This window comes from Erithacus rubecula (assembly GCF_903797595.1).
Source record: "Erithacus rubecula genome assembly, chromosome: 3".
Classification (NCBI taxonomy): domain Eukaryota; kingdom Metazoa; phylum Chordata; class Aves; order Passeriformes; family Muscicapidae; genus Erithacus; species Erithacus rubecula.
Genome location: NC_136689.1, coordinates 126,603,161 through 126,629,606, shown reverse-complemented (window position 1 = coordinate 126,629,606; position 26,446 = coordinate 126,603,161). Strand labels below are relative to the sequence as shown.

At 39.4% G+C, this 26,446-nt stretch overlaps 1 protein-coding gene across 1 annotated transcript in view; it reads right to left on the bottom strand.

Annotated features, from left to right (window-relative positions):
• Positions 1–7,130: 7,130 nt before the first annotated feature.
• Positions 7,131–26,446, bottom strand: part of LAPTM4B (lysosomal protein transmembrane 4 beta) — a 61,091-nt gene continuing 41,775 nt past the window's right edge. The window contains exon 7 of the mRNA XM_079302143.1: positions 7,131–9,155. Coding sequence (XP_079158269.1) covers positions 9,081–9,155 — 75 coding nt within the window. The 3' untranslated portion in view covers positions 7,131–9,080. The remainder of the gene's footprint in view (positions 9,156–26,446) is intronic.

Sequence of the window (26,446 nt, the reverse complement as noted above, 5' to 3'; positions counted from 1 at the left end):
ATTATTTCATTTAAGATCCAGACACGTGTGAAAATTCAAAGACATTATTACATTCAGAATATTCTTCATTGTGCAAGGACTGATTTAGAGCTATAGCAATTTGCATGCTTTCTGGATCATGTTGTAAGATCTAAGTTGAGCTTCTTGCCTATGTGATGTCAATTTTGTCCCAGAACTGAGTAAGAGAACATTGTCTTAGATTCTGAAGGACAGTTGAATTTAAGCATGGCATGGCTTAAATTATCAGGGGAAATGCTGAAGATGCAGTTTTCCTGATCACATGTTCTGTTACAACAAAAGTAAAGCTTGTGAATACACTTGGCAGAGATGTAACCTATATATATAAGGCAAATGCCTACTTTTCAGTTACCATCTACAAGATTTCTAATTTTCTTATTCCAAAACATTTTGAAGAGTCAAATGGAGTTTCCAATAGAATTTCAGTAGGAAGAACTTAGTTAATTGTAATATGTGGGCCTCAACAATCAAAATTTTGCCATCTGTCCATTTTTCAGAGCCCCTGTGGCTGACCTCAGCTGCTATCCATGGCACCCAGAAAGATGGAAATTTGCAGTGGTACAGAGACAGCAAGGCAAAAGAGGACTGAGCCTGTGTGTCAGACATGCACACCAGGGATTTACTTGTCTTTATCATTTACTTTAAGAATGTGAAATGATTCTTAGATTCAAGCCCCTCAAGATTCTAATCCTCAAGCATCTGGAAAGGAAACACAGCAAGATGACTACAGAAGTGCAAGCTCTTTACATATTCATACTCCTTCAAACCCTTTGATCTGTTTCAGTTCCCCTGTTTTTAAATGTATATAATGAAGTTTACAAACTGTGAAGCATGAAAAGAACTGTGCAATTCATGTATCATTGATCTATCACTAACACTCAGGATAGTCCTTTTTACCACAGTGAGAAATAAACACTTTTCATTATATCTGTGTTTGTCTTTACTGAATTTGCTTTTAACCATAAGCATGTTCCTGGAAATATAGAAAATATCAGCTGAATGCAAAGGATTCAAGTAAGAAAATGGTATGGGTTTGCAAAATATCTGTCATCATTTCCTTTTGGAGGTGATATAATGTACTGTGTACAAATTAGATTCATGTAAGTGTCAAGCAGGTCTACAGCTATACAAGAGATGCTCCAAAACAGCAAAGAAAAAAGTGAAGAGCACATCCAAAGCAGAACTTGAGGATGTAGCAAAAGGAAGATGTTTTCCCAGCAATGATGAGATAGAGCAAATTATCTACATACTTCTTCAGGAAAACAGATTAGATTCAGCCCCAAACCATATATCCTTATCTTTCAAATAATTTTTAAGAATTAAACTCACTGTAACTAGCAGGAACTAGTATTCTTTTTTTTTTTTTTTTTACAAGACCAAACACTTGCTGATCTAGCAAGCTGATCAGGAGTCAACTGAGACAGTATGATTTCAGTAAGCACTGGACCCAGGAAAGGGTGTCTCTTGTAATTATACAATTAAGACTGATGCTTCCACTGATAGACTCAAATTTGCATATTCATTGCAAATTCTGCTTGATTAATTGCAATACAGTGTGGTTTCTAAACCCTATGACCTATGTATTACACATGCATTCCACATTTCCAATCCTAAGTGATTTAAAAACTATGGTTTGATTTCTCTGTAGACTAATAAAGACACTTAATAGTACAACATTATGATCTTATTTACAAGCATATCAAACCCTGCACGTCAATAAATAAGAAGCTAAATTCCTCCATTGGCAAAAGACATAGACTTTTTATTGCACTAATAACCATTTAGATTCATTTATTTATTTCAAACTATCTTTTACTAAGATCTCAATTTTTCTTGTTTGCAATAGCAACTAACAAAAATTTTATCTAGGTCCTTGAGAAATCTGTCTTGCTTCTGTCTGTCTATGCAATGCTAAACACTCTGCTATCTATATTTTAGTACAGTCAACACAGACAAAGGCAGGATAATAAGCAAGAGCTGCAGAAACTACAAACAAGGGAGACATGAACCTTGAAACACATTCACATCAAGGAGAAGAGACAATTTCCATCCCAGCACAGCTATACCAAATTGAAAGGCAATAAATACCTTAGACCATCATGCTTTGTACAAATGCCTTCTCAGCTTCTATTCTGATCCAAATAATACTAAATACTTCAGAAAAAAATTTTGAAGCAAAAAAAAAAAAAAAAAAATTACAGATGTTTCAAAACATGAACAGGTGATAAATACAGAATTAGTTTCTCAACATTAGGTTGTGCTTGTCCAACCTGTTGTTTTTTTGTTTGTTTGTTTGTTTGTTTGTTTTCTGAGGCAATGGAAATCTAATAAGTAGATCTAACCTGTCTGCATTTCAGAATAGAATTGCCACAGAGGTGATTTATAACTGAAAAATGAACCAACAGAAGGAATGTGAGCTAAGTATGGACCTAGCTCATGGCCAGGAAACATTGTGTATTGGGTGCATGGAGACATCACAAATACAATCAGAGATCACATCTTAAAACTTTCCCAGCTTGTGATTCTATCTGGTCTCAGAACCCCTGAGACAAAGCTGTTTGATAGATGTTTGTTTGTTTCCTCAAACATCCATCTCCCTCTTTTCTTAGACATATCTTTTTGTAGCTCATCTCCAGGCTGGTCATGTCAAATGAACTGGTCAGAGCTCAGCTGGGACTGTGCTGCTGGTGCAGCCTCTTGCACAAGAGCCACAGATGAGGCAGCTCACATCTAAATGTTGCTGCTCTACACCTGCACAGTGGCAATTATGGAACCATGCATGTCCTGTTGCTTGGTTGTAGAAGTGCAACAGCTGAGAGAGGAGTTTTTCTGAGCTCTCTTTTTTCACTGGGGGTTCTGGAGGCCTCTGGAGTGTCTGTTGAGTGTTATGATACATTATCTTTATTTGAACCTTATTTATCCAAATTACTGTGCCAGGACTTTTTATCTAGGCTGAAAAATTGAATTGCAGAGAGGAATAAATAACCAAAAGGTAATGATATATTATGTTGTGCTTTGGGCTTTTTTTTTTTTCTGACAATTCACAAGATAAAAAATTAAAAAGAAAACATACATTTGAAACAGAAACCAGTTAGTTCTAGATGAACATATGGCCATAGATACTTGACTAAATATCTATGCATTTAAAAGGAAAAGATTTGCATTAAAAATAAGCTAATTTTTTTAAAGACCCCCCTCCAAACTAGTGGATCAAATAATCTGTTTTTAAGAGCCTTTTGAACTTCTTTAGCTGTTTTTTTAATGAGAAGCAAAGCAGCAAGATCACACAATAGCTAAATTAAAGCTGATAAAGCTAATTTCATCCTCTGCTCTAATGCAATAAAAGGAGAAAAAAAAACCTCATCCAATTTTTCTAATGATTTAATGGGCAGAACACTTTATAAATGCCCATAAGATAAATATTTTTAACTAATTTTCAGCTCTTGCATTTGTTGTTTTACTTTCACTGTCCTTGCTGCCCCAGGTGAGTGTATCCAGTATTGCCAAGAATGACCACATTCATATAAATAGTATAAATCTTCTGGAGTGTCCCATTGATTTATTTTTTTATCTGTTGATCTTTAACTGGCGTACTGATGATACACAAAATAAAACTATAGAAGTACTTGCCTATCCAGACACCTTTTCTCCACAAAAGAGAGGACACCTGTTTTGTGCTTGCCTCTGGCACAGAATAATGAAGGCTGAAATATCTTCCATCCATAAAGTAGAACATATCTAATCTTATTAGGATGGTATCTGAATTTTGAAGGACACCTTGCCCATCCTGGTGTTGAAGGGGATCAGAAGATTTGATACTAAAAGCTTACTCATGTTGCAGCTCTAATTTCATGCTTGCCTCTACTGTCATGAAGGGTCCTGAAATAGGGAGTTTTGGAGAAGGAAACAAATTCAGTATTAGTTGGGAAAAAAAAAATCTTAAAACAAAACAAAACAACCTAACCCCTTCAAAAACCAGAACTATTTACATACTTAGGGAAAGTTTATATGAAACAGAAGCCTGTTAAGAGCTATTACCAGGATGCACATAGATATTGTGACGGAGCCCAGGTTCTGGGCTAAAAAGCTCATCCCTGCTATTTCTGGTCATGTTGAGCTCAAAGAGCAAACAGGAGCCTTCTGAAATGCCTGCAGAGACTCTGCAGTGCTGCAGCTCCCTCCCTTAGAGTAGCTTCACAGCTCTTTTGTCTCTGCTGGCTAGCAAAGCTTCTCATGTAAGCCAAGTAGCCAGCCCTGCTGCAGACCTGATTCATCTCCTTGCTGTTTATTCAGCTTTCCAAGTGACCCTGTGTCCTCCACTCAGACTAATTAGTTAGGTCCAGCTCTGGCTACAAATGAAAACATTTCATTATTTCCCAAAAACTCTCCTGTCTGAAACATTTGAATAATCTGTGTCCTGGTTTCAGCTAAAACAGAGGTAATTTCTCAAAAGAAAAATAAAATTATTTACTGCATTCAATTTCATAAAGGTTCTTTTCACTAAAATAAACTAGTGGTGTAGCTCATTGTCCAGGGTAGAGCTGTAGAACTTCCTTTTTGCTTTGAAATGGCTTTGTATCTGCTGGCTGTGTGACAATGAGGCTTTCACTCCCAATGCTGAAGTATCCTCTTCTGCTGGAGGTAGACACAGGCTGCAGGCAGAAGGTCACAGATCTGAATTCCACACCCTGCTGAGCTATTCAGCTGAAAAACTGGCCACAGTGCAGAACGATTCCGGGTCAAACCCATGGGTGTGGAGACATCATTTACAAATACCAGAGTCTTTCTCTGAAAGAACACTAATCCTGATTTATCAGAGCCAAGCCTCCCTTCAGATAGCTATAGCTGCTGTTTTGGATTTCTCAGAGCTGGGAACTGAGATAGTGTTGAAACATCTCCACAGTGAATTTGCAAGAAATGCTATTTTGTGGTATTTGACTGCAGTTTCTACAGCTAATAGAGACAAGTAAATGGGAAAGATACAACCTGGCTCCAGAGAAGCAGCATCTAAGGAGAGCAGCCTCTAGAGAGAGAGAACATCTGAGAAGTCTAAGGATAAAATTTAGCTCCAGAGCTTGGAGTCCTCTGTCTGACCAGACAGTTTGAAACACATTTAACCAATACTCCTTTTGGTTTAGAAACATTAATCTGTAGATGTCCTTGCATTAAAAAAGTAAGAAAAAGGTATCACCCATTTCAGTGATAGAATTCTGGAACAGAGCTTGTCCAACAGCTCCCATAAGAGGTTGCATGAGCAGTTATATTTCTTCCTGACCACAGCAGAGGAGAAAGGGCACATAAGTCAACCAATACTGCAGCAGTGAACCTTGTTTCTGTGATGTACTTGAATGCTGCCCTCCCATGTTGTTTCTGTTCCTACTCCTCCTTCCTTTCTGCCCTTAGCAGTAGCAAAAATTTTCCATTTTTCACATTCCAAGCACCAGTGTGCACAGACTTGTTATTAACAACAAATTTTAAAACTGTCCATGGTGTCCCTAGCCAACAAAGCAGTGGTGAGGAATGCCCTAATTTGAAAGAATTTGGAATTTTTTTGGAACTTGTTGACTGGTTATCACTTGCTCTGCTTCCTTGGCAAGATTTTATCTGGCTGTATATCGATTTGACGTGGCCTTTGCTAACATATCAAGACTGGATTCTTTTACTAACCAGAGGTTTTCCAAAAGAAGTACAGACAGGCTAACACCTAAAATGATGGTCATGAGTGATTGTTTTAGAAAACCTCATGTACTTACAAGCACAAGTGCCACACTGTTGGGTCATTACTACAAATTCCTTGTTGCTTTCTCCAATATGATGCATGGATGAGTGTAGAAGGAAGGAAAGCTGCATTGCTGCATTGTTCAATCAGGAATAAAAGCATCATACACATATGATAGAAGTTGGATTTGTGTTCTAGCATGTGTAGGATTTGTGAAGCCTGAAATGCCTTCTAACACACATTTAAAAAAAAAAAAAACAAAACAAAAAAACCAGGAAGAGATTTCAGCAAAAGATCTACTTACATTTCTGGTACTATCAAAGTTTAGATTCCTGTTTTCTGGTTTTTGCCTTATATTTATGATGTTTCATGTCAACATTTCCTCAAAGTATTTTCTTTCCACTCCTAAGTTGCAAAAATTGTTAATAAAAGGCAACTATATTAGAATTTCAGATACAAAACCAGCAGAGCATTTGAGTAAGCAGATGCTCCTAATATCTGTGAGAAAGGAAAAAATGCAAGGAATATTGGAAAAAAATGTTAGGAGTAAGCAGTTCCCAAAACACAGAAACTTAAGAAGCCAGCTTTTTAATGGGTTTTCTGTTCACAGATGGCTATTAAAAAATGAATTACAGAAAAGCTGTAGTGTAAATTCCCCAGAATTATACATGGAAACAGAGAATGAATTCAACATCTGAGGACGAAAACCCTTCAGCTGGAGTTTGTTTCTCTTCACATAACCCACAGAATCTAATTTTTATTTGGGAGCAGTGGAACCCATCTCTCATGGGGATCCTCTGACAAGTCACCAGAACTAAACTTATATTACATTATCTGTTACCTCCTAACCAGATATTTATTCTGTGTGCAAGAATGTCAGGGTTTTGATACCATAACCTTCCTGCCCTCTTCAACTCAAACTGGACCAAATCCAAGAGGAGTTCTGGCAGAACACACTGTACTTACATTTATGCATGTGGTGTGTGAAGTCTTGATTCTTTAGTGAGACAAGCTAAAGTCTTAAGAAATTTCATGTGGATTAGCACATTATTCCTATTATGGTGTGGAGAAAAAAAGCCCCAGCTTTCAGTGTAGCTCACTTTAGCTTTGTTTTATATTACACACTTCATCAGACCTGAAAAAATGCCTGAAGTTTTGCACAATGAGCAAAAACCTTGAATTCTCTTTTGGTCTTATTATGCAAAAAATTATAGAATTTACTGTCCTTTCCTCCATTTATACATTATGATGGGAAAGCTGATGAATTAATTGGTAAGTGGACTAAAAAAACTCTTTCAGTCTCTACAGAGAAAATTCTACTATGACAGACTGATTGGATAGGAATTTGTGTATGTTTGTGCTTGGAAGACCATAAAAAATTATTTCCATAGTCTTGAGGAAAGAATCCCTTTTATTGTAGAGAAGTTTGTATACACAGATGTGACATATTTACAACCAGTTTTTCTCAAACAGATGACTTCTTAACATCCTTCACAAATCTGTCCAGAATGAAAGAAAATGAAGCTCAGAAGCCCAGCCGGCCAGCAGAACCCCAAAATTCAGATTAATTCCCAAAGATATCTGTAATGAGAGCAGATGGCATTCTCCAGAAGGGAAGAAATAGGACTGTGACAAAGATCAGGGGATGGATTTCAGGATTGGTTCATTCAAATGCATTGCTTAGCTTGATCTCAGAATAAATAAACCACGAACTAAAATTCCAACAAGTAGATGGGGACCTGCCTTTTGCCAGGGGTGTGCAAGAGATAGGCAGAAAGAGTCTGTCCTTTCCTTCCCTGGCCTCTGCAAGAACAGCTCACAGTTGTAATCTCTGTGAAAAGAATTTGTTGGTCCTGTGTTCCCCTGGAAAGCTCTTTTCCAGAAAAAGTCAGGAGAATTTCACATTTCTTCAGTTGGCAGAGTGGAGTCAATGCACTAAGGGTGAGAACAGGTGTCCTCCTCAGGAAAGGTGTGGACTCACATGCCAGCCCAGTCACAGGAGAGGTGGCACCTTGGTGTCTCCTGGTGCCCCTCCAAACTGTGACTCAGCTCTGCACTGCCCTTTACCTGGGTGCTGTGCAATGGCACCAGCTCAGCTTCAGCCTGTTCAATCACCACAAATGCAGAGGGAGACAAGGAGAGGTAGAGACACACACTATATTCCCTTTTCATGTTCCTTTTCAATTAAAAGTATAAACTTCATTAAAAAAAAAGTTACATGTGCAGGAGGCACTTCTCTAGAGAAGAAATAAATACCTCACACAAGCATTCATGGATGGATGAGCCCCATGAGAAAGATTCTCAGTACAACCAGCTCAGCCATAAAAGGAATCTAATGCCCTGACATCGATGTATATGAGAAACAGACAAAACATATCTGCTGATGCTCAAGGAAATCACATGCTTAAGTTCCCCACAGGTTGGGAACATGTATCTTAGAATCTGCATAATTTAGTTTACACTCAGCAGAACATTGCAATATTTACAGGCACATTCTCATGGGAAAACATTTGCATGTTGAGAGCGAAAGACACAGCTTTGTCACCTAATCATGGGACTTTAAAGCAGGGATCTTGTGACCTCAAAATACTATTTGTGAAGTTAGTGGGGAGGAGAAAGGTGTGTAGGTGGGAAAAGAAAGTTATCAGAATTTGGTAACTTTTTTTGAGCTTTAGTATGGTTTCAGGCTGGGACAAAGTTGAGTCCATGTGGACCACAGGTTCTGGCTTGTTACACATAGAGTGCTTTGTCTATTCTCATTTCCTATACTTATCCTTCCCAATTAAATATGTTTTCCATTAGCCAGGTTGATGTGAACAGTGCATAAAACTAATTCTTCTTCCTGCAATCATTATCATCATTTATAGCATAATAACTTAAAAAATAATTGCAGAAGAGGAATGAATTGGAATGTCACATTTTTTTACTTGGTCTGTATTCTGAAGTTGAATGTGGATATCTGAGAAACATATTTTCAATGCTTTGGAAGTTTTACAAATTAAAAAAATTAAGTTACACTGAAACTGACTGAGAATGCAAAGTTGTATGTTCTCTAGCACTGTATGTCAAACATGGTGGATAAAGCTATTCAGTAACTACTGTAACCCTAGTGCTACCCAGAATTATTTTGAAACTAGTTCACTAGTTTCTGAAACACTACTGTAGTTGCAGCAAATCATTAAAACTATCTACAGAATATGAGTCATACAATTTAGGTTTCAATATGTCAGCAAAACAGCAAGGTGTAATCCATGGAGGTTATATCCTGGAAGTGAAATTATCAAACTATTGCTTCAATGTCTGTAAAATAAAGCTATCCTCCCCAAGGACACAGCACTCTCACTTATGCTGACACATAAGGTGGTGGTGGATCTTTAGCAGCTCCATTCGCAGGATCATCGTATGGTGGTAACAGGACCTGCAGAAAAGGAAGAAGTTTTTGTTTAAAAAAAAAGTCAGATTATAAAATTTATAGAAAAGAAAACCCCTAAGGCCTTGTCCTCAACCAAACAAACCTCAAAACAACAACCAAAAACCAATTAAAAAAACCTAAAACAAACCTCCGAACAAAAAAAGGGTAAATTATTAAGCAGGAGCAGAACAGTTAGGAAGAGAAATAATATTAGCTTGAAGTTCCTCTTTTCAATATGTATACTGTTTTAATTATGAAAGAAAACATGATTTCTTCTCATTTCTTAATAACCTCAGTGACAACTTGATTTCATCCATTCACTGCTAGTACCTGAATTTGTTCAATCTGGCAGTGATAATGGCTGCTTCTTCTGCAGCTCTCCTCTGTCGGGAGCACTAAACCTTGTCTTCTGGAGGAGTGCTCAAACTGCCAGAGTGAGAAAAGTCCTGAAAACCTCTTCTTCTGAGCCCCCCCCTGGAATAGCTAATAATTATTTTGGAGTGGGAAAAAAGAAAGTAAATGCAGAACAAATTACCCAATGCCTAAATAAATCTCCAATTCTATACTTCTGGAGTACTCAGCCATGAAAAGGAAGATCTATACTCCCAGAAGCATTTCAGTGAATACTTCAACATCTGATAGCAATTAGGAAATTAGAACAGGTTTAGTCATATATCATCCCCATTCACAGGAGTCCAGGCAGCTGTCTAGGACATTGGAGATGCAAGTTCAGGCCACACAGGGCAGAGGAGAAATTTGAACCAAGACTCCTACTTGTTTAGGCAAGCATGCCAGCCATCATGCCATTTTTAAAGGTACCTGCACTGGCATTAGCTAGCTTTGCACACTGACATGTGCAAAGGCATAGGGAGGAGTTGGTCTGTGAACCCCAGCAGGGACTGAGGATAAAATAGATGAATGAAGAATGAGAGTACATTTCCTAAAATATCTCAATAACATATAAGAATATCACTGAAGTGCACTGTCTGAGATAATTTATGCAGCTGATGATAAATTATTCATAATGGAATTTCCAGATTTATCAGAATCTCTTCTTGGTCATTAAAAAGCATGTAAAGCTGACTGTCTAAATGTACATAGGGAATATCCTGATCTCAATAAAGCCACTGGGAATGTTGCCATGAGAAGATTTCACCAGTTCTTATAGAAGTTGATAACCTGCCTTCTGCAAGGAAACATTCATAATCATCCCTGTTGGACCTCAACCACAACACACAAAATCAGTAGGAATCGTTCTGTTGATTTAAATAGACTTTGGAGCAGATTTTGTGGGATAGTTCCAAGTGTGATTCACATTATACTCATGTGAGTTTACAAACATGCATTGATGGCCATGTGTTCAAGTACATCTGTGCACGTTGTTAAGATTACAGAATGGCAACCTTGGCACCTTCAGCCTGTAATCAGAAAAGTTTTATTACTTAGAAAAGTGAATTGTCAGAGCCATTGCTCTTCATTAATACCATATGTTTGAGCTTGTAAATGCAGTATTTTATGCACTGCACAATCTAAAAAACCCTTTTATATGAAAAGCATTTAATAAATTATGTCACCCTTAAAGGCTGCAAGCATCTTATGATTACTTGTCTAGTGAAATTAGGACAATATTTAGAATTTAAAATAATTATGATAAAAATCATAAATAGATTTTGCAATATAACCTCAGTAAATCACAGTACTAAAGCATGTTAACTATGAAAAGCACTACAGATAAAATCCCCTCCCTAGCACTGATCACTAGTTTAATAAAAGGATTTCTAGTAAAATCCTCATGTTACTAAAAAAAGCACTAATTTTTCAAATATATTGAAACATGTTCATTGGTTTATTATGACACAATATAATTAGTAATTAAATCTGATCTACACATGACTCTGAAAATGAATCAAGTTCCCTTTGTGAAGATTTAGCTGTCTTACTGCTCTTCTGTAATGCCAAACCCCAGACTGTGATCCATTTCTTTCAGGTTCAGAGTCAGTTTCATCAGGTGTGACATGAAGTGACAGCAGACACAATCCAAAGAGCTGTCCATCATCCAGTGATAAAGATGAGCTGATAAATAATGGACAACACCTCCTGTGCTCTGATCCTCTTTTTAAATCCATGTGTCCTAAGACAACTGTGTTTACATCAATATTATTTCAGCATTGAGTTTGTTATAATTTTCAGTAGGTCTTGTGGCCTGGAGAATTAATGATATCAGTGAACTTCTCCATTCCTTTCACTCTTGTATGAAACAAAATCTGTCTGGTAGGAGAAAAGCCTCCTGGTGAGGTTTTTACATCTTGGGAGGTAAGCACTCTTCTTTGTTCTGCAGACCCAAACCTCAGATATGGCCCTAAGGGCCCCCAGAAGACACTCTCTCACTTACCAACAGTTCAACAAGAAGTGAGAGGAGATGGGAATGCCTGTAGAAGTCTGGACAGCAAGGAAATATTGCATTGCTATGCCTCAAACAATAATGACCACTCAGGTGGGCGAGTTGGAACAGACCATTCCTGGAAAGGTGGGACCATACAGAGGTAGGGCAGTCCCTTCCTGAAGCCAATTTTCCTGTTGTGTGGTGACCACACAACATACAGAACAAGTGCAGAAGCTGGGTCAAACAGTGGTCATATTCCTAGAGTGGACCACCAAACTGGGTGCTCCTCTGGTAACCTGATGAAGATACATAACCCAATTAACTTTTTGTTTTGCAGGCCCCCAACCTCAATGGAACAAAACTGTAACCATTACTTTGACCACAGTCATCAAAATTACAACAGTCAAATCTTGTCACTGGGTCCACAGGTAGTTATGTCTCTCCACTTCCTTCCTTCCTTCCTTCCTTCCTTCCTTCCTTCCTTCCTTCCTTCCTTCCTTCCTTCCTTCCTTCCTTCCTTCCTTCCTTCCTTCCTTCCTTCCTTCCTTCCTTCCTTCCTTCCTTCCTTCCTTCCTTCCTTCCTTCCTTCCCTTCCTTCCTTCCTTCCTTCCTCCTTTCCTTCCTTTCCTTTCCTTCCTTCCTTTCTTCCTTTCCTTCCTTTCCTTCCTTTCCTTCCTTTCCTTCCTTTCCTTCCTTTCCTTCCTTTCCTTCCTTTCCTTCCTTTCCTTCCTTTCCTTCCTTTCCTTCCTTCCTTCCTTTCCTTCCTTTCCTTCCTTTCCTTCCTTTCCTTCCTTTCCTTCCTTTCCTTCCTTTCCTTCTTTTCCGTATATGTTTGCTTTGTGACATTTGTATACTTTATAGAAAGAACCAAAATAGCCACATGCCTCCTTTCTGCTGAAATTAAATTGTTTTTAAATAAGTCTGTGTTATTTACACTGAACATTCAGTAATATTTCACTCTAACTCACCCCAAGGGATTTATTTACAGGAGCCTCAGTGGCAGGTCATAATAAAGCCTCCAGGAGCCATTTTGGAGATGGCACTGGCAAAATCCTAAGGCATATGGATTTCTGTAGGAATATTCAAAGTATGTGGGGTATGAACTGGGGAGGCTACTAAAAAGGTTCAGAAATTTCACAAGAAAATATTAAACTAGAAGGCTAAAGCACATTTGCTAAATGTTTTTAAAGTTTAGGGTCACCTTATTACTGGCAATGCTTTTGTGTTTGAACAGTTCTATCAGTGATGACTTAACAGAATCACTTGCCACACATTTCCTGGTTTCAATATTTGCATAACCTGATCTTTCATTCCCTAAAATGAACAAAAACAGTCATAAAAAATAACCAGTGCAGAAGGAGCAGAATTCAACAATTACTACCTTTGCCCAGCAGTGTTTGAGTTAATCAAACAAAATATGCACAGAATATTAAACAAAGGTTAAGGTGAATATATGTGATGGGCAACAAATGGAAGAAAACACTCAATTTGTTGAATACATGGCACCAGCTAGGACACCAAGTGTCTCACATAATTCATACATTAAAAGCCCTTCAAACTAATTTACTTTCTGTCAATGTGGTTTTGTTACTCTTACTTATTCATCTGTCAATTGTAAATCTAAATAAACATCCTACAGCATCCATGACAGTTTGAATACCTCTTTAGCCAATTCTAATTACAAATCCTGCAACGCTACCTCTGTAAAAGATTATTTCTTACAAAAATAGAGTGTCAGGGCCTTACTTTCCCTTAATATTTTTTCCATTTTTTTCCATCTTTCCTCAATTAAATCTATTTTGGCAAAAGGGAGAACTATGATAAAACCTGAACTATATCAGCTTTTTACTGTTTGCTGTTAAAATGGCCAACATATTACAAGAAAAGATAATTTCATTAGAATTTTAATCACTGAATTTATACCAAAGTAGCTGAGATAAAAATCTGGATCTGACTATTTTTCTGGAGTAGTTTCTTGTGTTCATTTTAAATTTCAGCATGGCTAATGGAAGCAGATAAGTGCCTTGAACATAAACCAACATAGATATTCAGGCAGTGCATTATGCTCTCCAGAGACATAAAATGGAAGCCAGTCACTGAGCCAAAGGGTAAATTCAGAAAGTGGAAAACTAGAAACTCACTATTCAGTCTTGTCTATGAATCTAATTAGAATGCATACAGTCTAAATTAATTGATAAAGTACAAAAAATATGTGCATATTTTAGATAAATGGTACCCCAAGGCAGAATGCCACTCAGACAACTGATGCATTTTGCTTTCCAGGCATTACATTTCTACATTTCTTTGTTTCTTTGTTGTGAGTTGAGAAAAATGTATGTTAGTTGCCTGAATGCTGTGGGATTAATGTTTGCAGAATGTTTGAGATTTTCACTCACAAGTTACTACAAAAATTATGAAGGACATCTATTTTTTGGCACTCAAATCCCTATGTGAAGACATTCTGGCTTTTTTCAGTAGACCAGCAAGCAAGTTTAGATTAGATAGTTGCAGAGTTCAGTCCTTTAGGATGCCTGAAATCTAAAAGACAGAAGCTTCTAACTTCTTTCACAAGCCCTATAACTATATTAATTATATCTAAGAAGCAACCACAATTTTAACATCATCCTTTAAGATGCAGCCAGAGGTAACATTACTCACTGTTTGTACAATAGTCTGGTATAAAGGGTCACAGAGAGACTGAAATCAGAGCTCTAGGGGTCTCAAACCAAGAGAGTTCAAACCCTCATCTCCAATCTGCCATATGAATGGGAAGGAAGGAAGGAAGGAGGGAGGAGGGAAGGAGGGAAGGAGGGAAGGAGGGAAGGAGGGAAGGAGGGAAGGAGGGAAGGAGGGAAGGAGGGAAGGAGGGAGGAGGGAAGGAGGGAAGGAGGGAAGGAGAAGGAAGGAAGGAAGGAAGGAAGGAAGGAAGGAAGGAAGGAAGGAAGGAAGGAAGAAGGAAGGAAGGAAGGAAGGAAGGAAGGAAGAAGGAAGGAAGAGGAAGGAAGGAAGGAAGGAAGGAATGAAGGAAGGAAGGAAGGAAGGAAGGAAGGAAGGAAGGAAGGAAGGAAGGAAGGAAGGAAGGAAGGAAGGGAAGGAAGGAAGGAAGGGAAGGAGGAAGGAAGGAAGGAAGGAAGAAGGAAGGAAGAAGGAAGGGAAGAGAAGGAAGGAAGAAGGAGGAAAGGAAGGAAGGAGGAGGAAGGAAGGAAGAAGGAAGGGGAAGGAAGGAAAGGAAGGAAAGGAAGGAGGAGGGAAGGAAGGAAGGAAAGGAAGGAGGAAGGAAGGAGGAAGGAAGGAAGGAAGGAAGGAAGGAAGAAGAGGAAGAAGGAAGGAAGGAAGAGGAAGGAAGGAAGAAGGAAGGAAGAAGGAAGGAGGAAGGAAGGAAGGAAGGAAGGAAGGAAAGGAAGGAAGGAAGGAAGGAAGGAAGAAGGAAAAGAGGAAGAAGGAAGGAAGGAAGGAAGGAAGGGGAAGGAAGGAAGGAAGGGAAGGAAGGAAGGAAGGAAGGAAGGAAGGAAGGAAGGAGGAAGGAAGGAAGGAAGGAAGAAGAAGGACAAGGCAGGAAGGAAGAAGGAAGGAGAAGGAAGGAAGGAAGGAAGGAAAAGGAGGAAGGAAGGAAGGAAGGAAGGAAGGAAAGGAAGGAAGGAAGGAAGGAAGGAAGGAAGGAGGAAGGAAGGAAGGAAGGAAGGAAGGAAGGGAGGAGGAAGGAGGAAGGAAGGAAGGAAGGAAGGAAGAGGAAGGAAGGAAGGAAAGGAAGGAAGGAAGGAAGGAAGGAAGGAAGGAAGGAAGGAAGGAAGGAAGGAAGGAAGGAAGGAAGGAAGGAAGAAGGAAGGAAGAAGGAAGGAAAGGAAGAGGAAGGAGGAAGGAAGGGAAGGAGGAAGGAAGAGAAAGGAAGGAAGGAAGGAAGGAAGGAAAGGAAGGAAGGAAGGAAGGAAGGAAGGAAGGAAAGGAAGGAAGGAAGAAGGAAGGAAGGAAGGAAGGAAGGAAGAGGAAGGAAGGAAGGAAGGAAGGAAGGAAGGAAAAGGAAGGAGGAAGGAAGAAGGAAAGGAAGGAAGGAAGAGGAAGGAAGAAGGAAGGAAAGGAAGGAAGAGGAAGAAGGAAGGAAGGATTTAGCCCTATGCTCAAGTGGGACAGAGAGTGCTGAGAGCTGGGCTTTGTTCCCAACAACATTTAAGCATTTTGTGATAAGCATTCTTGTATAATATGCAGAAGTAATCCATAACTGACCCATAAGAAATCCTGTTCCTGACTTATCTCGTGTTATCTGAGTGGTTTGTTTAATTGTATTATATAAGCATCTTTATTATAAAACACATGATACAGGATGACCTTCTCTGAAAGAAATAATTACCAAACAAGTTTGCCAATGGCTATAACATATTCAGTAATATAAGCATTTGTCATTTCATATTTTTTACATCCTGGTTAATCTGGTTTTAGAGAATAAGTTTTTTAAGACATTGCTTACAGATATATCTGAGAAGAAACACAGATAAATACTTGTAAATTCAAACAGTTTGTAGCTAATTTTGTGTCAACAGGGTTTTGTTTGTTTCTGTTTGCCTGCTTTGGGGGGCATATTGCATTATTTCAATAATCACTCTGTATCTTTGCAGCTGATTCCACATTTATTCGAACTTCCAGGAGAAAATTTTCTTTCTTCAGCACATGTACAAGTTTTCCCATATTGCTACAGTGATTTCTGTTGGAACTCAAGCTCTCAGATCTCCTCTTTCTAAAGGAGAAAATGTGCTCCCTTCCTTATGAGTAAAATTAAATATTTTATCAATTTATTATTTCTGCATTCTCATCCAAACCTCACTGAACTCAACAGAAATCCTTATGTGAGTCCAGAGAGCTTTGGATTGCTTTTTCCAACAACCATTTGTATTCTCCACTGGATGGAATGGTACAGTTGCACAACAGCTTTGAGTTTGAACATCATTCTGTTTGGCTGCTGTCAAACATTTGAGAGTTCCCAGGACAAAAAATGTTGTTGATGTCTTGTTAGAAACATACACAATTCTAATATACTTTTGTCCAGCACCTTCTAGAACTTAAATGCCAAAAAAAGCTATAGATTAAAAAGGCCTGTGATAACTACTGATGGTTATAGTGAGCATTCACAATGTTTTCTCAAACTTTAGCTTTTCAGTAAAAATATCTTTGCTTCATGCTAAAGGACTTCAGGTTACATTACACAGGTGACAGGGACAGGTAACAATAAATAATGGTGTGGAATTAGAGTCATTACTACTGCAACTTAATCCTAGTCCTGTTGCTATTGTTTGGAGCTCTAACAAATTGTTTGACTTTGCATTAGAAGGATCTCACATTTGTAAAACAGGCCTATTACTTGAAACTTGTTAAAATGTGTTGAAAACATCGAGACAGAGTCAAAAAACCCTCTTGGATGACACTTGCATATGACTGTATGATAAAGGTGCTAAATTGTGGAAATATTTACAAAATAAATACATATTTAGAGAAATTTCAGTCTATGCCTGGAAATGTTTATTCCAAGCTCTTCACCATAGCTCTGTATGTACTGCATATAATTCTTCTGCAGAAATTACCTTTACATTTTAGATACCTAAATCCTTAGGGAAGGCTGATGTGAATATGTGGGGAGGAAAAAAAGGGAGGGCAAAAGGAGCTCTTTGTTCCACACAGGTCAAACACAAAGTGACAGTGGGATCAGGCTGTATTCACTGTTTATTAAAAAGAGGAGGGAGAGTAACCACAAGGTGAATAGTGTTAGATGGGAAGAATATGCCAGAGGCAGTGCTGAATACAGTGCTGAAACACAGTCACTGCACACCTTTCCTAATGCAGGGCACATTCTCAATATGCACAAGGCTGATCCATCAGCTTCAGAGACAACTGAACTGAAAGAAGAGGTTTTCAGCAGCACATGTCTAATTGCACCAGTCCCCTACTCTGGGTTCATTTCATCTCAGTGATCCCAGCCATGACCAACAACTGACTTGCACCAATCTGACACATTGTGTGGTTTGGAGAGGGTTTAGTGGTATGCAATCACATTTACTAATTTCATGTTTACTTCCCTGCTGTCCTGTCATTCACCCAGCCAAAAGGAGTGGAATTTCCTCCCACAGCTGTGGTGCTTTGAGGAGCCATTAACTGCAACCTAAAGCACGTTCAGCTGCAGTGCAGCAGCAGCCAGCCTACAAACAGCTCTGGAGGGAAGGCTGCCATCCAGACCACCTGTCCCCTTCAAGATAGTCCCAAATGGACTGTTGGGTTCTTGACTACACAGATGTTATAAAGACCTGGGGAAAACAGAAGTGTCTGTGTGCATACACAGCTACAGCCAGCTGATTGCTTCACTCTCTGGGCAGGAAAGGCTTAGAATAATCCTCTCTTTGCAATGTTTCCCTGTCAAGTTTGACAATGTGTTTTTTTTCTGAGCAGTCTGAGATTACAAAGGAAAACATAAAATTAAGGTATCTTTGTTTTCTTAAAAAATTCTGAAATCCAGATCTCCTCATTTTAAGCACTGTTTTGGAGACTTGAGCTGCAAAGTCATAGCTATTTCCTTTAGTACTTCATGTGACAATGAACTCTGAGCTATATGTAAATACCACTGATTATTTATTCAATTTTGTGTTTTATTTGAAAGGAAATAAGCCTATTAATGTAGTACTTGCTTTATTTCCTGTACAAAATTTATTGGAAGCTACTAAATATACTGTTTTTATTAAGGCCAACCTTCAAAAGTTTTTAATGTTTCTCTGTGTAGGGAGAAAAGAAGTAGCATTCATCAAGAGTGTCTGAAGAAATATGTTTTTTCTGTAATGAACTCCAAGAGTTCACAGAATCATAGAATATCCTGAGTTGGAAGGGATCCCCAAGGATCACTGAAGCACAGCTCCTTGCCCTGCACAGGCCCATCCCCAAGAGTCACACCATGTGCTTTAGAGAATTGTCCAAATGCTTCTTGAGCTCTGTCAGCTGGTGCTGTGGTCACTGCCCTGGGGAGCTGCTCCAGTGCCCAGCCACCCTCTGGGTGAAAAACCTTCTAGTGATATCCAATCTAAACTTCCCCTGACACAACTTTAGCCCATTCCCACTGGTCACCAGAGAGAAGAGATCAATGTCTACCATTAAAGTTCCCCTTGTGAGCAAGCTGAAAACCATTATGAGGTCTGCCCTCAGTCTTCTCTCCTCCAGGCTGAACAGACCAAGTGCCCTCAGCCACTCCTCATAGGGTTTCCCTCTCCAGTCCCTTCACTATGTTCATGGCCCTCCTTTGGACACTCTCTAATAGCTTTATATCTTACATTGTGGTGCCCAAAACTGCACACAGCACTCAACCAGTGGGAGAAACAAGAAGCATTAAAACTAAATCTACTGAGAATTCAGTTTGCTATTTAATCCCTTAACACGAATTTACATTTTGCACTGACTGAAAAGGCTGACAGCCTTCAGGAGAAGAGGGAGCCTTTTTCCAGCAGTGAAGAAAGAGGAATAATAATAATTCTGTGGTGAGATGCAGTCAGATGTTGCATAGAAGGCAAGTGCTGGAGGCAGAAGCAGGGATTAGCTTTCATAATGCTGCAGTTAAGCACTTGCATGTAGGAACAGCTCTCCTGGATAAGTTAAAAGGTCCATCCAGATCACAGTAATAAGTGGTGGATGACAGAGACAGAAGTGCATGACAAAACAATTAAAGAAATTTAGGAAGAGCAGTGCAAGCATACATAATTACAACTGGCCCAGAATATTCTCTAAAATGTCAGAAATTTGATTGTCAAGGACTTGCTGGGCTACTGGTCATTAAAGGAATTTTTCTTTCATTGATTGTTCTAGCCTGCATTTCAATCCATGCTGATGTCTAGCAATGCAGTGTCATCTGGCAAGCAGTCCCACAGCTCATCTAGGTGATCCATGAAGAGATACCTTTGGTTTGCTAGGAAACCTGCCAGCAGCTATTTCACTGAGTGTCCCCTAGTTCTTTTCTAAGTCAGTGAGCACCTCCTCTGCCACTCATGACTTTAAAGACCTCTATAGGTTCTGTCTTGTTCAACCCCCTTTCCTCTCACAAAGGATCCTCACTCCCCTGCAGTGCAGTCCCCACTTGCTTTCTTCATGCTAAGAAACCCAGCTGACAGTTTTGGGTCTGGGCTGAAGAGAGAGCTCCAAGACCATGTATGTGAAAGGTGCTGGGGTGTAGCTGACCTAAATTCATGCTCAGGAAAGTGGCAGGCACTTTCACCCACCTGACCTGAGTCAGATGATCTTCCAGATGAGATCAACCAGCTTTAGAAGCAATTTTTATAAGTAAATGCTTATAAATATTTGTTTCAAAGGTGCTTGTTTAAAATAAAATGTACATGGGTGCTTTGGTCAAATGAGTCCAGTCAAAGCAAATGTTCCTGAGGAAGTAATAGATCAATGCCTGAAAAAAAGTTCCCATCTTTTTCTTTCTCCCTGTCCCCAGATAAAAAGAGTCTTGGATATAGGGCCAAAACCAAAGCTTCATATCTGAGCCAAATCTTATTTAATATTAAATGCGAAATGTTTGACTTTGCTTTACACACAGATGTTGTTAGGGTTTCATTTGGATGCTTTTGCTTGAAAAATCTGTCCACAGATCTGTGCGCTAGTTAATTACTATTTAAGGATTTCATTATATGTTGTCTTTCAAATAAATCCCAAGAAATCTTCCTCTCAACATAGACAGGAAGTATTTTCATGTTGCATATGGATGCAATTCCTTTAGAAACCACACTAGAATGATTACAGATGGAATAACTGGAAGCAGACCAGCTCAGAGATAATTTATAACCTCATTCAGCAAAGAAGCTGGGTTTAGTGCTCCAAAATCATCTGTGCAAAGCTAGAGTTGCTATGGCTTGTTTTTCTTTGGCAAAACTGCTTATTTATTCTAAGACACCAGCTCTCCAGGACACTATTTAAGAAACTTTACATGAGTTTATGAAATTCTTTAATGAAGCAGCACAATGTTTTCAGGACTCCAGATAGATTAGTAAATGTATATACTTCTAGGATACAACAATATTTAGGGACAGATTGTGATTACCCATGCGTGGGAAGAAAATTGAATTGAGGGAGCTATTGTCTGGTTTCATCATGTGCAGCCTCATAAAAGTCATCCAGAATAATGGTATAACTGCTCTGTCCATTCAGAGGCATGGAGCAACAGCCCTCTTCAGGTCACAGATGTCTTTCTTACACCATGGTCAGCCTCATACTGCTGCATTTCTAGCTGTACATCATGATGTACAGGCAGAACAGTGTTACTTTTGAAATTTCTCCTTATATTTTTTTCAAAATGAGCATTTTCTAGATGAGCACATGCTTTCTCAGGGTATATTCATCTACAAGTCATCAGTACTGAAGACACTGAGGCATACTTCTATCTGTGCAGCAAATGCTTGATGTCTTGAGTGCAGAAAACTGTGAGAGATCACTACTCTTTCAGGCAACTTTTTAATTACTAAACGACATCTCTTTCTAACTTTGTCTTTTACATTTACATCGTGTATTCCACTGAAGTGTTAACAAGACAGAAAGCTGCATATAGCTCACATGGGACATCCAAATTTTTTAACAGGACTGATTATCTCCCAAGAGTGTGGTTATCACAGTCATGCTTACATTACAGATGCTGCTGGAAAGGCTTCTGTCTGTATAAAAAAATCTATAGTTAGTAAACCACAATCATAAAGCACCTGTCAGCCAGAAACTCTCACAAACTCTCGCAGATTTTCTAAATTTGGTAGATGAGTACCCACTGAACCAGCTCTTTCTGAAGCTGTCTGTCCTGGAGTTAACTGATAGCAGACTTTGCTTTCCTCACTGCTCATAAGACATAGGATCAAACCCACAAGTGCTGTGCAGTTGGGAACAAATCACTGTGGACAGTCCGTGTCCATGAAGAGTCCCAAGGGATGCCTGGGAAGAGCACAATTGCTCTAAGGGAGCCACTAAAGTGAAATGAAATGAGACTTGAGGTCCATAAATTAGCTGAAACCATTAACAACCACAGAAAGCCAGGCCTCTTGCCAAAAATGGGCAACTGGGTGCTAATTCCTGGTAGGAGCTGAATGTGGCCTCCAGGACATCTCTGAGAGAACACAGCCACCTGCTGAGCCACCAGCTGCCACTGCTCCCCCACCCACTGATGGCTCTGCAGCATCTGCCTGGTTTGTGGCACTGGGAAAGCTTTGTCACAGAGGCTTGGGGAGGGAGGAACTGGGATGTGTGAGGAGCTCCTCCTGTGCTTGGCAAAGGCCAGGGCTGTGCTGAGCTGTGCAGGAGGATGTGATGGGTTGACACCAGATGAGGTAGTGCTGGAGCTGCAGCAGGACCACGCCTGGGGAAGAGCTCTGCAGCAGGGCAGGGCTCCTGCACAGCCCAGCTCAGAGGCTATAAAGCCCCAGCATGGCTCATCACTGCTGGACTCTGCCTCTCACTCCCTGCTGCACCTCTCTGTTCGAGCAACACCTGCCTGAACCAATTCTCACCTCCCCTGCCTGTTGTACAGTGTAACTATGACTTGAGCCTGACCTGGAAAATTCACACACAGCTCAGCTTAACACCCATACATCCTTGGCAACAGGGATTTAAGCTGTCATTGACTTTTGCTGCACTGATATGTATCCTTGGAATTATACTGAAGACTTTGACTTGTGTTTTGAAGCCCAAAAAGCAGGAGCTGTCAGATGGTAGTTAATCAATCTCATTAGGATAGAAAGCACTAAAGAAACACTGCAAATTTATAAACACTGTTTTTTTAATACATTGCAACATACCAAATTAGTGAACCCAAAAAGATTTGGAAGATTTAAATTACATATCCCCATTTCATGTCTTCTCTTTAATCTAATTAAGAACACTGAGAAGAGATTTGTCTATTTTATTGTAAATGTCTCACAAATTATCATGTATTAGTTCCAAATTCCAATATGGCAACTGCAAATAAATACAGATTTACAATCTACTTAGGAAAATAGACAAACATGAATATTTGACCTTGTAATTTAGCTCACAGATAAATCTATGACTGTCATGACAAATGAAAATGCTTTGGAAATCTCATTTTTAAACTTGAGAGTTTTTTTGCCCCAAATTGACACTGTAAATAGTCCATTCCAAATAGTACAGCTGGCTTCTGACAACAGCCACTGAATAAGAGGTGAGACCCATAACAAGAAGTGTAATTAGCCCACAGAACTAAGCAGCAGGGCAAACAGACAGCATGAAGTAATTCAAACCACAGGGAATGCTGGATTTTAATTTTAAAAATCTTCCACAAACAGGGAAAAAGTGGAAGCAAGAGCTGAGTATGGATGATAAGATGGAAAGTTATAAAAAATAAATAATAATGAACAATCTCTTCACTAAGATTAAAGGCCAGCTGATGAGGCATGGGACTTCACTGCTAATAGAATATGAAATACTGGAGCAGCTGAATAGCTGTTGGCAGATGCAGACTGTCATGATACTTTGCTGCAACTCAGAACCAAACAGAAGGGGAAGAACTGCACATGTGGCACATGCAAGATGTGAATGATGGCATCTATGTGGATCTCGAGCCCTTTGAAGATTCTCTCATTAAAGAAATTGCTTGTATTGTTATGTTTACAAAGTAAAATTCTGAAGAAAAACAGCTCCAGCATTTAAACCACATTTCTAGGTCTCATGTAGGTTATTGCATTTGATTACTAACGAACTTTCCCCTTTATTTATTGCACTGGGTAGTTCTACTTGTATCCTTTATTTCTTGTCCCTGACTCTTCTTCCTCGTCTCTTTTTCCTGCTTTACCTGCTTTTCCTCTTGCAGGTTTTATCAGTTTCCAATAAGGAAGATCAGGGGTCCTCTGCCTGGACCCCATTGGAGGTCCTAAATGGACTCAGAGAGTGAATCAGGCCAGGGATGATTTGTGGTGTCAGCTCATTTTAAAATATTTCCCTGGTTACTATTCACTGCAAAGAGATGTTTGTGACCTAGTGGTCCAGTAACAGTTATGCACACAAACTGCCACACAAGACCAGATACCTGGTGAACATTGACAAGTTTATAGGATTTTTATCGAAAACATCTTTAAAGCCAAATTTTTCTCTGAGCTGTCTTCTGGCCTGCCACATACCATCCCAAATCTGGCTCAACAGTTGGAAACCACAGGTTCCAAACCACCTATCAGAAATAAGAGCTCTTGCTACAGATCTTTGGGATCCATCTCACTCTTCAGTTTGTTTAACTGGTATGAGTCCAAGGGTCCTTTCCTCTCTCCATAGCCAAATCAATCACCACATTAATAATACAAAGAATGGCTCTTCCAACTTTTCCAAAGAATATTCTTCCTCTGCTCAGAGAAATCATCCAGCAGGAATGAAAGATCTAACTCTGCACTTCTCAAAAAGGTCTCCTATTGCTTTGAGAAAAGGAAAGCAAACAAAAGCGTTGACCAATTAATTACAGGCTACTTAGTTGAGGTCATGTCTGCAGAGAGAATACATCAACATTTTTTTAAAAAGTAACTTATTAACCATTGTGAATAAGTGTATGTAAGATAAAATCTATTGAAGCGATTTTATAAAGCACATAAAGATCTAAATCCCACTTTGAAGAGAGATTTACGGCTTTACATTTTATCCCCACTGGCAGCATGACCGGAGATGAAACTTCCATTGATTGGCTTCAGTGAGAGTTAAAAATACACAGACTGAACTCCCCTGGCTGTCCAAGAACACAATAGAGCTGCTACTGCTACAGGGAACAAATGTCTAACTTTGGGTTATCTTTTGCACCTGTACACTGGCAATTTTTCCAAATTGGATGAACATTTCCTGGTACTACTGCAACAGTTTAAATTTGTGTGGAAAACTAACCTTCATCCATGGTGTGTTTGAGAAGGTGGCAGGAAAAAGCAATCCCACATTGGGAAAGTGGAAAAAACAATCCTCAGGTTACTATGGATTGGGACAAGCAATCCTAAGGTTACTGCAAGAGAGCCACCTCACTGCCATGTCAAAATCTCCTACAGTCACCTGCAGAAACTGAGGGGAGAGAAGTATTGGAAAAACACTTAAGAGACAGGAGACTAATGTACACAGCTTGATTCTCAGGTCCTCAGGAGCATCTTCCCCCCACCTGGGTTCCAGGCCACTCCCCTGCCCAACATTAGCTGGTCCTCCATGTCATAACACAGTCTTTTGATGGAGCCAAACCAGGCATATTCATGTGGTGTCAAATTTCGATCAAAGATAACAGAAGGAGGATCTCTCACCTAATGGGCAGCAGGAATATCCCATTCACAGCCTGCAGTGGGAGGAGGCATGTTTGTTCCAGATGGCACACTGGCAAAAAGGGATGGCTTAAACCACTTAAACTGAGTGACAAAAATCAGATTATCTGGTAGCTGATAAAAGATTAGTTACAGATCAGATCTATGAGCATTATTTATAAGAACCAGTTTGACCAGAGGAGCTAAATGGAAATTTCTGTGCTGAGAACAACAGGGCAAATGGGTAGCATGAAGCAATTCAGACTACAGGATGGATTTTAAATCCTTCTATAAACAAGAAAGCATCCAGCTCTGGAGCCTTGTCATGGACCTGTTGGAGCCAGTCCAGAAGAGGGCCACAAAACTGGAGAAAAGGAGGCTCAGGGAAACCTTATAGCACCTTCCAGTATCTAAAGGGGGTCCACAAGAAAGCTGGTGTAGGGCTTTTCAAAAGAGCATGTAGTGATAGGATAAAAGGGAATGGCTTTAAATTGAGAGTAGGCATAAAATAGACATCAGGAAGAAATTCTTTACTGTGAAGGTGGTGAAGCACTGGAACAATTTGCCCAGAGAAGCTGTGGATGGCCCATTCCCAGAAGTGTTCCAGGCCAGGATGATGCTTTGAGCAGCCTGGTCTAGTAGAAGGTGTCCCTGCCCATGGCAGGGGGTTGAAACTAAATGATCTTGAAGGTCCCTTCCAACCCAAACCATTCTGTGATTCCATGATTCCATAATACTTAGAAAGTCTCCTATTTAAACTTAGATTTTTACCTATATTTGTACAGATTCGTTTAGCTAATGCTGGTGACAAGTACATACCCAAAAACATCCCTGAAGATGAGAACATACCCTGCAGGTATGACTTGCAGCTCTGTTGGAATTCAGCTAGCAGGTTTGATTCTAATAATGACACATTTATTTCAAAGAAGAGGGCAGAGATTGACTCATACTTTTTAAGAAACTTGTAGCTCATGATTTAAAGGCGTATTGGTTTGAAGAAGCCCTGCTGAAAGAAGTTTACCAGCATTCAAAAAAAAGAAAAAGCATCATTTTAATACAAAGTACACTCGAATGTTGGGAGAATATGATACAATTCAACAGACTGTAGTGACCTATCACAACATTTTAAAATTTTGTAAGGTTTCCTCAAGAGTTCTAAACCCAGAGGTCCTCAGTATTTAATTTTCAAAGCTCTACTCTTCATGCTTCATTTTGAAACCATCTCAGAGCAACAGTGTTGCACCTACATTTTTTTACAGTCACGTGGAGTGGGGGTTTTGTGTGTGTTTCACAGTGAAGACACACAAAAAAGATAATTTTCTAAAGTTTGTGATTTCAGAGGGTGAAGGAAGTGAGAACTATCTTTTGACTCACAGTGGAGAATGATGGGGATTTAACTCCATGTACTGTCAAAGAGCAGAAAAAATAAAGAGGCTGCCCAGGAGCACATCAGCTCCTCCATCACAACACTGAGTGCACTGTGCTGGTGGGTGCCCATGGAGCAGGGAAGGAGGTGAAAGAGATGGATATGGACTGTGTCACCTAAGGGTGAAGGCACTCACCCTGAAGAGAAAGAAGCAATCAGACATAGGTTTGAATGAAGCTTGCCTCCACCTTAAATAAATAATTCAAACCTCAGGCTG